The sequence below is a fragment of the Plecotus auritus genome (genome assembly GCF_963455305.1).
Source record: "Plecotus auritus genome assembly, chromosome: 5".
NCBI classification, from domain to species: domain Eukaryota; kingdom Metazoa; phylum Chordata; class Mammalia; order Chiroptera; family Vespertilionidae; genus Plecotus; species Plecotus auritus.
In genome coordinates, this window is record NC_137776.1 from 107,982,211 (window position 1) to 107,994,961 (window position 12,751).

General features: G+C 48.2%; 1 protein-coding gene across 1 annotated transcript in view; it reads left to right on the forward strand.

The window, feature by feature from the left end:
* Positions 1–579: 579 nt before the first annotated feature.
* HSD17B3 (hydroxysteroid 17-beta dehydrogenase 3) overlaps positions 580–12,751 on the forward strand; it is a gene marked incomplete at both ends in the record, with an annotated part of 52,606 nt that continues 40,434 nt past the window's right edge. Inside the window, 2 exons of the mRNA XM_080669104.1 lie at positions 580–733; positions 3,473–3,519. Of these exons, the coding sequence (XP_080525230.1) occupies positions 580–733; positions 3,473–3,519 (201 nt within the window). The remainder of the gene's footprint in view (positions 734–3,472; positions 3,520–12,751) is intronic.

Sequence of the window (12,751 nt, forward strand, 5' to 3'; positions counted from 1 at the left end):
GAACACTCTCTCTGGGCTATTTGATCACTAATCACCCTAGCAGGACACTCATAGCACTTTTTTATGGCACTGATATCTGCCAGCCTGTTAGCTCTCTGCCTATCATCTATCCCCACTTCGAGGCTCTCAGCTCCCCGAGGCAGTGGCCCAGGCTTCTCTTCATGGTATGTTCCCAATGAAGGGACTGCTATGCCACCTGGCAGGCAGTCATACGTATTTTCTGAATAAACGTCTTACAGGATATTGCATTCTTTTTAGCTTCCAAATCAGGGAGAGAACCTTGAGCTGCCATTTTCATTTCATCCACACTTTATCTTTCTTCACGTCCTTCCACTCCTTCACCAGCTCCCCCATGGTCACAAAAGCCCAACAGTGCTCTAAAGATATTAGAAAGAATACTTTATTCCCAAGCCTGTGAATCGGAGGATTGTGTAAAGAAGTTACTCTAATCTAAAGGTCCGCACACGGTGGAACTCACCCGGGGACACCAGAAGGTGCCTGACCCGCCTCCCCAGCAGCTGTGCCCTAGGAGGCCCGGCAGGTCTGCGAGGCCTGGGAGGCCCGAGCTGTGGTGCCATCATGGGGGAGGCCCTGGAGCACGTCTTCATTCCCGTAGGGCTGCTGGTGTGCCTGGTCTACCTGGTAAAGTGGGTGAGATTCTGCAGATGTATTTTCCTGCACTTCTGGAAAGTTCTGCCAAGGTCTTTCTTGAAGTCAATGGGACAGTGGGCAGGTAAAGAAAGCACTCCGCCTCTTGGGTTTTGTTGTTCCTGCTTATTATTATTTGTGTCTCAAAAGGCATTCTGCATCTTTTTCCTTTGAGCAAAGATGGAATTCCTTTGGGTGATTTTAAGTTGGGCGGGGGATGGGGGGTGTCTAGAAAGCATGAGTAAAATTAGAATTGTTGGGCCAACAAGATGGGGTCTGTGGAGATTAGCTGGGGTCGGGGGGACTGTGTCCACCGCCCACGTGCTTGTCCGCAGTCCCCACTAGCTGCACTTTCTTCCTTGGGGAGTTTCTGATGATACAAATATAAATGCTGCAGATGCTCCGCATCCTCCTCTCCAGATTGCCAGAAGCCCAGAGTGCCTCCGTTTTGTTACAGGGTGTTTCAATAGTCTGAAATTCAAATAATTTTAATTCACTTTATTAAAAAAATTTTCTCCGAGCCCTTTTGGGAAGTGAAGGTATTACAAAACCCAGGCAACAAAGATCTCTGTGGAGACACCATTGGAAGATAGCATCTGGGTCTGGTGTGTGTCCCAAGTAGGCTAATTGCTGCCTCCTAAGGGGACTTGTTCCTGGGACTGCTGGGATTCTAGCCCATGTCTGGGTGTAAGATAAAGAGCACGAGGCTGTGGTTTCACGTCACATTTCCAACTTGGGCACCAAGAAATCCAATGGCCCAGAAAAATAATGTAAGCACTTTTAGAAATACCATGCCAAGCTAAATAGGAGAAATTGTAAGCAACTTCACAGGGCTGCCTGATGAAATACAGGATTCTCAGTTACATTTGAATTTCAGATAAACAAGTAGATTTTTAGCGTGTGACATCCCAAATGCTGTGTGAGACATATTTATACTAAAGAAAATATTCGTTGTTTACCTGAAAATCAAATTTAACTGGGCATCTCGCCTCCTTATTTGCTAAAGTGGCAATCTTACAACTTTAGCAATGGAAACAGAAAAACTTACGATATGAAAATAATTAGGAGTGGAAAATGGGTTTTGAATTGTGGCATGTTCCATTTGCAGTATGTGTGAATGCTCCCTCGCTCCTGGGCTGCACGCTGGGTCCATGAACTTGCTAGGTGCTCCACCTTGAGGGTCTGGACCCACATGCTCTCCTCTTACAGATGCAAATGCCCATGCCTGAGGGGGCTTCAAACTCTGTACAAGTGCTGCCCATCAGTGCTGGGCAAAGCCCCTCTAAGAACACTCATTCCAAAAAAGTTCACATGAGGCCAGAGACTTAGCATTTGTTGACTCAAAAAACATAATCTTAACCTGTCTTTTGAATCAGTCTTGAATAGTGTTATAATTAGCAGGAGTAAAATGTTCTTGGACATAGGCAGATATCAGGGAGATAATATAGCTCAAATGGGGGGTGGGGTGGGCAGGCAAGAGAAGATCTAGTTACTAGAGACTGAAATGTCAACTCCTTGGGGCCCTGTGGTTGATCGGCTAATTATGTCAATGGTATATCTTAATAGACTTGTGGCCGCAAAGTCAGCCAGCTTGTGTTCAAATCCATCATCATCACTTTGAGCAGTATGACCTTGATCAAGTTAAGAATGTCCTCTCTCTTGGCTTCTGATCTATAAGAATAATGATGGTCCCTACTTCAGAGCTTGTTTTGAATATTGAGATGATGCATCTAAAACACTTGAGACAGTGCCTGGCAGAAAGGAAGCACTTGATAGATGCCAGCCATTTACTGATGCCATTACCTTAACTATAGTACAGGCCTCCTCCTGGGTGATTTCTAATATCCCCGTAAGAGAGGGGAAGTGGTGAAGATAGCCCTGAGCATGGTACTTCTAGTAAGAGGGACAGGTAACGTGCCTGGCTTCGCTTAGAAGTACCTGATTAAACAGATGACACCATTAGCAGTGACTGAGCTCCAGGTGCCTCTGCCAGTGTGCTGCTGGGAGCGTGCACGGCTTGGTCTGCTCTCACCTACGAGTGAGGATTAGAAGGCCCAACTGCTGGTTATATATGAATCAATAAGGCCATTGAGCCCTGACTCTTCACGCCCCTTCATTTTATTTCAGCCCCTTTTTGCATTTCTGTATTTTCCTCTTTGTTAAGTTCCCTGCCTTCCATGGCCGTTGATTGCCACTGATCTGTGGGGGAGGAGAGGGGAAGGGAGGAGAACTGGACTTTTAGGAGGAACCTTGAAATGTCCTTACAGTCACAGCTGGCTGTGAGTAGAGAGATAGCAGGGTGCACTGCTTGCCCTTGATGAGTTAAGGCTTAGAAATGCCTAAACCCTTATGGGGTCTGAAGGAACTGTTCCCTGGCTGGGGTGCTTTGTTTCATTGTGGAGTGTGTTTTCATGGCCTCACCAATCCCTCAAAAAAAAAAAAGAAAATTTCATTGTGAACATTTAGTGAGGGAAGTCGAGGGCTGGAAACTTCCCAGTTGAGTGCTGCTTTGATATATTTTTTTAAAAAAATGTTTTTATTGATTTCGGAGAGGGAGAGAGAGAGGTAGAAACATCACTGATGAGAGAGAATCATTGATTGGCTGCCTCCTGCAGCCCACAACCAGGGCATGTGCCCTTGACTGGAATCAAACCCAGGACCCTTCAGTCCGCAGGCCTACACTCTATCCCCTGAGCCAAACCAGCTAGGCCTGCTTGGGAACAGTAAGTGTCTTAGAGAGGTGGCCTGCAGGAAAACATGGCCAGCTAGAGAGAGGACTTGAAAGGTCAATTCTTTCCCTTGAAACCATTTCTGCTTTTCGCAGTGATCACTGGAGCAGGAGACGGGATTGGGAAAGCTTATTCGTTTGAGGTGAGTTGTGTTCTTGACCTTCTCTGCCTCTTGTATTGAGCACATTATAAAGCAACAGACATTCATTATGAAGGGAAATATTTTCTGTAAAAAAGGAAATTTGAAAGTCTTAATCTCACTCCCTGGATACCTTTTAAAAATGCAATGATATTCAAAGGTGGCAGTATCTCCCCTTAGGTCCTAAGGCTTAGGAGTCGTTTTACAAATATAGGGGCATTGCTATTGTCTAGTATAATTGTACCACAAGCATCATATACTTCAGCACACTTTCAAAAAAGTATAAACTACTTTTCTTTTATGTATCCTTTACATTATGGTTAGGGCATATATTGATTTAAAACATTATTTGTGTAGGCAGAACATATTATCTATGACTTTAATTCCAAGAAGATTAATGGGCATTAAAACTGATATAAAGAGAGGGTCTGATAGGGCCAAGCCACTGGAATATTAGCGTCTTTCAGTATTTCTCTCCAGGCTTCTTGTTGCTCTGCAGATAGACCCATAGATAGACAGATACCTAGGGAATAGATGGGTACCTTTCAAAATACTTTTATAGCATATGCAGTATTACATGCTATTATTAGTGTATTGTTACAAATTCCATTTATAAAGTATTGTTTCCTGGAATTCCTATGTATTTTATTTCTTACTAGTGTCATTACACTGAACAATGTAAAATACAAAAGAAGAAATAGAACCTTAGGAATTGTGAAGACGACTGTTAAAAAATCAGTGACACCTTAAAAATAGAATCAAATGCACTTGCGTTGTGAACACTACATCCTACAGCAGTGTGGTACCCAAGTATTTTCTTGTCCCCGGAGCCTTCATCATGACAGATGCTAAACCACCTGTGTGAGAGGCCAGTGCAAGGTGTATGGGCGGCACTTGGTAGACACTTTTGGGACTTTAACAAACCTAAAGTCTTCCAGTTAGAAAAGCTCCTGGTGCTGGTCTTTTGGGACTGCCCCGCCCCACCCTTTATCCTCTGGCGATAAGTTCTTGGGCACCGACATTCTGCTTCAGCTCTTTGCTCCTATCCTAACTCATAATAACAACTTTCTGATGACCAGTGGTGCTCAATGCTCAGCAGGTGAGTGGTCCTATTTGAGTGTTGAGGTTGGGGAGACTGTTCAGCAACCACTTTCCAAAGTCTTGTGTCTTCCATTCCCCAAATCAGAAGGAAAATTTTTCAAGCTGTTTGCATTAAAGCCATATCACCTTTTATATAACCATTTCCACCTTACACCAGGTTTCTGGAAAAGGCCTGATCCCTCATCCAAAAAATCCACGGCCTACCTCCCCTCTCAGTTCTCTCCATTGCCAAGAAATGTAGGTCCTTTATGATTTTTCAGATTCTTTCCTCAAATTCATGCTGACTTGGCCTGCTTGTGGTCCCGTTGATGGCTTGAGACTCAGATACTTGTCTTCCTGTAGAGGAGTATGGACGCTCTCCTTAGCATTCGTTTTTTTACTGTTTCCAAAGCAGTGGCCTGGGGGTCGGACGCTGTGGGTCTAGCCCTCACTCTGGCACTCGCTGTCTGGAGACTTTGGACAAGTTACACATTTCTGGGCTTCTAGTCTTTACCAGCACAAGAGACACCTTCCAAGAGCCTTCAAGCTGTAAATTCTGTTTTTATCCTAGACTAATTCTTGCTTTGCTCTTCTCCTTGTATAACCCTTTCCTTTGTTCTCTTTTGTTCTTTTCTAAGGCTGTTAGACAGTTTTCTGGACTTCCTACCTTCCCTTCATGCAGGCCTTTGTCCTTCCAGTAGCCTGGTAAGTGCTACTCCAAGGAGAGCAGTGCGGAGACTGGGGTGCTCTGGACTGTGATGTCTAGGAGCCCCAAACTGGGAATCGGTTAGACATCTTTGTGTCAAACCCTGCCTTCCATGCTCCCTGCAGAATCTCCACATCAATAAGCTGGAGGTGATGGCAATCCCACTGGGCTTTTAAAAGGTTAAATGGGAAAAGGGATGATGATGAGGAGGAGGTGCTTTGCACAGAGTAAGCTCTTCAAGGTTAGCCACTGCTATTACTGGGTGTTTAAACGGTTTTCTTTACCACATATTCCTTTTTTTCTTTAAGGAGGAGGAGGAAATGTACTGTACTTACCATATTTTTACTCTTTCCATTATTCTTTCTTCCTCCGATGCTCCAAGAGTCTTTCTTAAAAAAAAAATTTGTATATATATATATATATATATATATATATATATATGAAATAACAAAATGGTAATTATGCTAATTAGACTGGACGTTTTCCCGATGTCATTCTGGACGTCCTTCCTGATGAAGCCAAGTCGGGAGGGAAGCCAGCCCAGGTCCCGGGTGCCAGTTGGCTGGCAGAGGAGGGAAGCCCAGGTCCCGGGTGCTGGAGGGAAACCAGTGCGGCTGCCGGGGGAAGGAAGGCCTACTCTTGCATGAATTTTCATGCATCCGGCCTCTAGTATATATATATATTTCAGAGAGATGGGAAGAGGGAAGAAAGAGATAGGAACATCAATGATGAGAAAGAATCATTGATTGGCTGCCTTCTGCACATGCCACACTGGGGATCAAGCCCACAACCCAGGTATGTGCCCCTCACTAGGGATTGAGCCATGACCTCTTGGTTAATAGGTTGATGCTCAACCACTGAGCCATGCAGGCCAGGCCCAAGAATTATTCTTCTGTTATATCCTTTCTATTAAGAGAACGTCTTTAGCTAAAGAAAAGTCTGCTGGTGACAAATTCTCTTTGTTTTCCTTCATGAGAGAATGTCTTGACTTGCCCTTTGTTCCTGAAGGGTACTTTTGCTGGATAATTTATGGTTGATAGTCCTTTCTTTCAGCACTTGAAAAATGTGGTGCCACTCACTTCTGGCCTCATAGTCTGTGATGAGTCTGATGTCATTCAAATTGTTTTTCCCCTTTAAGGGAGGCGTTGTTTTTCTCTCTCACTGTTTTGAAGATTTTTTTCTTTGTCTTCAGAAGTTTAGTTATGATATTGCTTGGTGTGAATTTCTTTGGGTTTATCTTGTTTGAGGTTCACATAGCCTCTTGAATATGTAAGTTTATATCTTTTCACACATTTGGAAAATTTTCATTCAGTATATCTTCAAATAGTTTTTCTGCCCACCCCTCTTCTGGAATTACAATGACATGGATGATAGATCTTTATTATAAGTGTCTGAGATGCTGTTCATTTTTTTTTCTTAGTGATTTTTCTCTGTTGTTTTGATGGGTAATTTCTATTGTTTTACCTTTAAGTTCACGAATTCTTTCCTTGGTCCCCTCTGTTCTGCTATTGAGCCCATTCATCGAATTTTTAATTTTGGTTATTGCATTTTTCAGTTCTAAAATTTCCATTTTGTTCTTTTCTCATATCTACTATATATTTGCTCAAACTTGGTGTTTTCCATGGGCTTTAATTGTGTTCATCCTTGCCCATTAAGGCATTTTTATGATGGCTGCTTTAAAAGCCTAGTCATATATTTCCAACATCTGTGCCACTTCAATGTTGGCATCTGTTGATGATTTTTATTTCACTCAGATCTTCCTGGTTCTTGGTGCTATGAGGGACTTTTGATAGAATTTTGGACATTTCTGATTTTATGTAAGAGGCTCTGGATGGTATTCAATCTTCTGTTTCAGGTTTATACCAGCATTGCTTCAGCAAGGGTGGGGCCGACTTGTGCCCACAAGTGAGAGGGAGGCCAGTCTTCCACTTGGTCTTCATTAGCACGTGTTGCTGCCTGGTTCCTGTAGGTTAGGGTCGGGGTGACCCCTTTAGGCCAGTCTGGATGGGAGGGGCAAGAGGGCCCCCTCACTGCTCCCAGGAAGCCTCCAGTGGTGCTTGGGGAAGGGTCCTCCTTAGCATGGGGTGGGGGTGTGTGTGTGAGATGGTGCAGTCCTGTCCTCTCTGCCTTCCCTGTTATCTCCCAGGAGAAGGGAGGAGGGAGAGGGATTCTTGGCACTGCAGGTGGTGGTAGAACTTCAGGTTCTGCTGACTTTGGGGTGGGGGCGGGGTGGCTGGGATGAAAGTCCCTGCTCCGTCCTTGGCGCCTTTGATGCAGGCCTGGCTGGGGGTGGGGTGGGGGGGTGGTGGCCACGGTTACAGCAGCCTCACAGGACGGAGGTCTCAGCTCAAACCTCAGCCTTTGCAGGCAGGTGGGGTGGGACCAGGAGGGACCATGGTTGTTGTTTTCAGTTGTTTACTTGCAGTAATGCAGTTTTTGTGTAAAGTTTTCTGTCCTGTGGTTAGAGAGAGCGGGTTTCTGTTGAACTTTTGCTCTCGCCCCCATGGGTGTTTCCGAATGGACAGCATATTCCAGCAGTGGGTTGGGGATAGCCGAGGTCTCTTGCTGATCTGCTCGTCACTTTTTAGAATCTTCTTATGTTTCTTTTATGGATTCTGTTGGGTGCATTCTAGTCGAACTGAATGGCTGCAATGGGGAAAAACAATTCTTCTCATCTCTTGGCAAGCGATTCCACGTTGCCTTTACCTCCTCTCCTTCCACGTTGCCTTTACCTCCATCTCCTTCCACGTTGCCTTTACCTCCATCCCCTTCCACGTTGCCTTTACCTCCTCTCCTTCCACGTTGCCTATACTTCCATCCCCTTCCACGTTGCCTTTACCTCCATCTCCTTCCATGTTGCCTTTGCCTCCGTCTCCTTCCACGTTGCCTTTACCTCCTTCTCCTTCCACGTTGCCTTTACCTCCATCCCCTTCCACGTTGCCTTTACCTCCATCTCCTTCCACGTTGCCTATACTTCCATCCCCTTCCACGTTGCCTTTACCTCCATCCCCTTCCACGTTGCCTTTACCTCCTCTCCTTCCACGTTGCCTTTACCTCCATCCCCTTCCACGTTGCCTTTACCTCCTCTCCTTCCACGTTGCCTTTACCTCCATCCCCTTCCACGTTGCCTTTACCTCCATCCCCTTCCACGTTGCCTTTACCTCCATCCCCTTCCACGTTGCCTTTACCTCCATCCCCTTCCACGTTGCCTTTACCTCCATCCCCTTCCACGTTGCCTATACCTCCATCTCCTTCCACGTTGCCTTTACCTCCATCCCCTTCCACGTTGCCTTTACCTCCATCTCCTTCCACGTTGCCTTTACCTCCATCTCCTTCCACGTTGCCTTTACCTCCATCCCCTTCCACGTTGCCTTTACCTCCATCTCCTTCCACGTTGCCTTTACCTCCATCTCCTTCCACGTTGCCTTTACCTCCATCCCCTTCCACGTTGCCTTTACCTCCATCTCCTTCCACGTTGCCTTTACCTCCTCTCCTTCCACGTTGCCTTTACCTCCATCCCCTTCCACGTTGCCTTTACCTCCATCTCCTTCTACGTTGCCTTTACCTCCATCTCCTTCCACGTTGCCTTTACCTCCATCTCCTTCCACGTTGCCTTTACCTCCTCTCCTTCCACGTTGCCTTTACCTCCATCCCCTTCCACGTTTCCTTTACCTCCATCTCCTTCCACGTTGCCTTTACCTCCATCCCCTTCCACGTTGCCTTTACCTCCATCCCCTTCCACGTTGCCTTTACCTCCATCTCCTTCCACGTTGCCTTTACCTCCATCTCCTTCCACGTTGCCTTTACCTCCTCTCCTTCCACGTTGCCTTTACCTCCATCCCCTTCCACGTTTCCTTTACCTCCATCTCCTTCCACGTTGCCTTTACCTCCATCCCCTTCCACGTTGCCTTTACCTCCATCCCCTTCCACGTTGCCTTTACCTCCATCTCCTTCCACGTTGCCTTTACCTCCATCCCCTTCCACGTTGCCTTTACCTCCATCTCCTTCCACGTTGCCTTTACCTCCATCCCCTTCCACGTTGCCTTTACCTCCATCCCCTTCCACGTTGCCTTTACCTCCATCCCCTTCCACGTTGCCTTTACCTCCATCCCCTTCCACGTTGCCTTTACCTCCATCCCCTTCCACGTTGCCTTTACCTCCATCCCCTTCCACGTTGCCTTTACCTCCATCCCCTTCCACGTTGCCTTTACCTCCTCTCCTTCCACGTTGCCTTTACCTCCATCCCCTTCCACGTTGCCTTTACCTCCTCTCCTTCCACGTTGCCTTTACCTCCATCTCCTTCCACGTTGCCTTTACCTCCATCTCCTTCCACGTTGCCTTTACCTCCATGTGCATTTGCGTGGAGAGTGGCAGAGGGTTCCCTCCTGCTAAAGGAATCCGAGCATCCCTGGGAGCAGGTGGAGAGGCTGGGCCTGGGAGAAAGGGGAGCGGCGGCCCCTGGGCCTCTGCTGCTCCACCTCCAGGCCTCTCCTCCTCAGCACCTGAGTCCAAGCCTCGCTCCTGCTCTTGCTCCCCGACACAGAGGCACTGTCTCCAGGCTCTCATGCTGCTGTGCGGTACTGGTGAGGAGCTCCTCCCTGAGCCAGGTCTCACACTCCGCGAAGGAAAAGGCCCATCCATCAGGCCAGCGGGTTCTTCAGGCCGCGCCCGGCAGGGAGGCTGGGACAGGGAGGGCTCCTGTGGCTTAGCTCCCTGAACCGGGACAGCCACACCGCACTAGTAGCCAGCGGCCCAACATACTGGAAGCGAGCTTGCCCTCTGCCCCAGTGGACAGAGGCACTAATGCCAGCCCGTGCTCCCTGCACCCCCCTGGCCCAGGCCCCTTCACTGGGGACTGTAAAATCCGTGGCTCTGAGAGAAGAGGCACAATTCGGAGGAGGCTGGAAAGGCCGCCAAGCAGAGCAGCCTTTGTGCCGAAAATGCAAATTGTTTCCCCTGAATGGGCAGTGTCTCCCCTGCAGGAGGCTGAGAAGTGAGCTGTGTAAGGAGGCGCTCCCTCCTTTAGCCATCCCTGAGTGGGTCCCCAGGCGCAGTGGTGCAGTCTGGAGGTGGGGCAGGATTTCCACGGGGAGCGGAGAGAAGGCACCAGGGTGTCACTGGCAGGGGCCCCTGTGAAACGGGACAGTTCTTGGTTTTGATTTTTTAATCTTTTAATTTTCTACTTATTTTTAAGTTTGTTAATAGACTATTTTTAGATCAGTTTTGGGGTTAACAGAAAATTGAGTGGAAGGTATAGAGCTTTTCCATCTGCCCCGCCCCACTATAGACCTCCTGCCAGAGGGGGGCGTCTCCCCAATCAGTGAGCTACACTGACACGTCATTATCACCCAGAATCCACACCCAGTTTCCCTTCTTTTATTAGCTTTTCCGTGGGGGCTGATTTCTGGTCCCCATTGCTATAATTTGGTCATTTCAAGCATGTTATATACATGGAATCATGTGCTTTGTAACCTTAAGGATTGCTTGCTTTCCACTCAGCACAATTCTCTGGAGATCGCCCAGGGTGTGTCAACAGTTCATTCCTTCCAGTGATGAGTAGAATCCTTGGCTCGGGTGTTTCAGTTTGTCTAACCCCCCTCTGTTGAAGGACATCTAGGTGGTTCAGGAGTTTTCGGCATTACAGAAAGCTGCTGTAGGGATTTGTCTCTAAGGATTCGTGTGAATATAAGTCTCTATTCCTTTGGGATACGTGCTTTGGAGTGCAATTGCTGGTGGAATGAAACTGCCAAACTGTCTCCCAGAGCGTCTGTGCCATCCTGTCAGCCATGGATGAGCGACCTGTCTTCTCCAGAAAACGTTGTCACTATTTTTAAACTTTATTTTAGCCATCTGTCTGATAGGTGTGTAGTGATAGCTCATTGTGGTTTTAATTTGCATTTCCCTAATGGCCAATAATGTTTATGTATATATACACTGAGTGGCCAGATTATTATGATCTCTGAACGCATAATAATTTGGCCACTCAGTGTATTTGTATCTCAAATGGGTACCAAAAGTATTCTAGACTTTTGCTGGAGATCAAGCACCTATTTGCCCTGAGCTTTCTATCAGCCAGTGCAAAGGGGAAAACTGATCAGGTGCATAATTTATAGTATCTTTGATATCAAATAAATGAGGTACTCAAGAGAAGTACACTGAGTGGCCAGATTATTATGCGTTCAGAGATCATAATCTGGCTGCTCAGTGTGTGTGTGTGTGTGTGTGTGTGTGTGTGTGTGTGTGTGTGTATACTAGTGGCCCGGTGCACGAAATTCGTGCACGGGGTGGGGGGAGAGGTGTCCCTCAGCCCGGCCTGCACCCTCTGCAATCTGAGACCCCTCAAAGGATGTCCTACTGCTGGTTTACAGGGATCGGGCCTTAACCAGCAGTCAGACATCCCTCTCGCAATCCAGGACTGCTGGCTCCTAACTGCTCACCTGCCTGCCTGCCTACCTGATTGCCCCTAACCACTCTTCCTGACGGCCTGCTCACCCCCAAATGCCCCCCGCCGCCAGCCTGCTTGCCCCCAAATGCCCTCCTGCCATTGTGATCACCCCCAACTGTTTTCCTTGCTAGTGTGCTCGCCCCAACTGCCCGCACCCCTGCTGGCCTGCTCACCCCCACTGCCTCCCCACTGGCCTGCTTGCCCCCAACTGCCCCCCTGCTGGCCTGTTCACTCCAAACTGCCCCTCCCCTGCTGTCCTGATCACCTCCAACTGACCCACACTCACGTTCTGCTTGCCCCCAACTGGCCCTCCTGCTGGTCTGCTTACCCTCAACGGCCCCACCCCCCACCAGCCTGATCACTTACAATTGCTGTCCCATCCTGGCCTGATCACCCACAACTGCCCTCCCTTCTTGGCCTCTAACCGCTTCTACCTCAGCCCTGCCACCATGGCTTTGTCCAGAAGAACGTCCTGAAGGTTTCCTGGAAGGTCTCCCAGTCTAATTAGCATATTACCCTTTTATTAGTATAGATAGAGGCCTGGTGCACGGGTGGGGGCCAGCTGGTTTGCCCTGAAGGGTGTCCCGGATCAGAGTGCGGGTTCCCTTGTTGCATGGGGCGGCCTGGGCAAGGGGCCTGTGGTGGTTTGCAGGACGGCCACACCCCCTTCAGGGTGAGGGTCCCCGCTGGGTTGCTTGGCCAGCCTGGGTGAGGGACTGATGGCTGTTTGCAGGCTGGCCAAGCCCCCCAGCGGGGACCCTCACCCTATGGGGATGTGGCCAGCCTGGGTGAGGGGCTGAGGGCTGTTTTCAGGCTGGCCAAGCCCCCAGCGGGGACCCTCACCCCATGGGGGTGTGGCCAGCCTGGGTAAGGGGCTGAGAGCCATTTTCAGGCTGGCTATGCCCCCTGGCATTCCAGGCTCCCAGCCCCTCCTTTCTTTCTTTCTTTTTTTTCCAGTGCCTCCTTGAGTGCAAGCCAGGGCTGGCTGCAAGCAGGAATCTGGG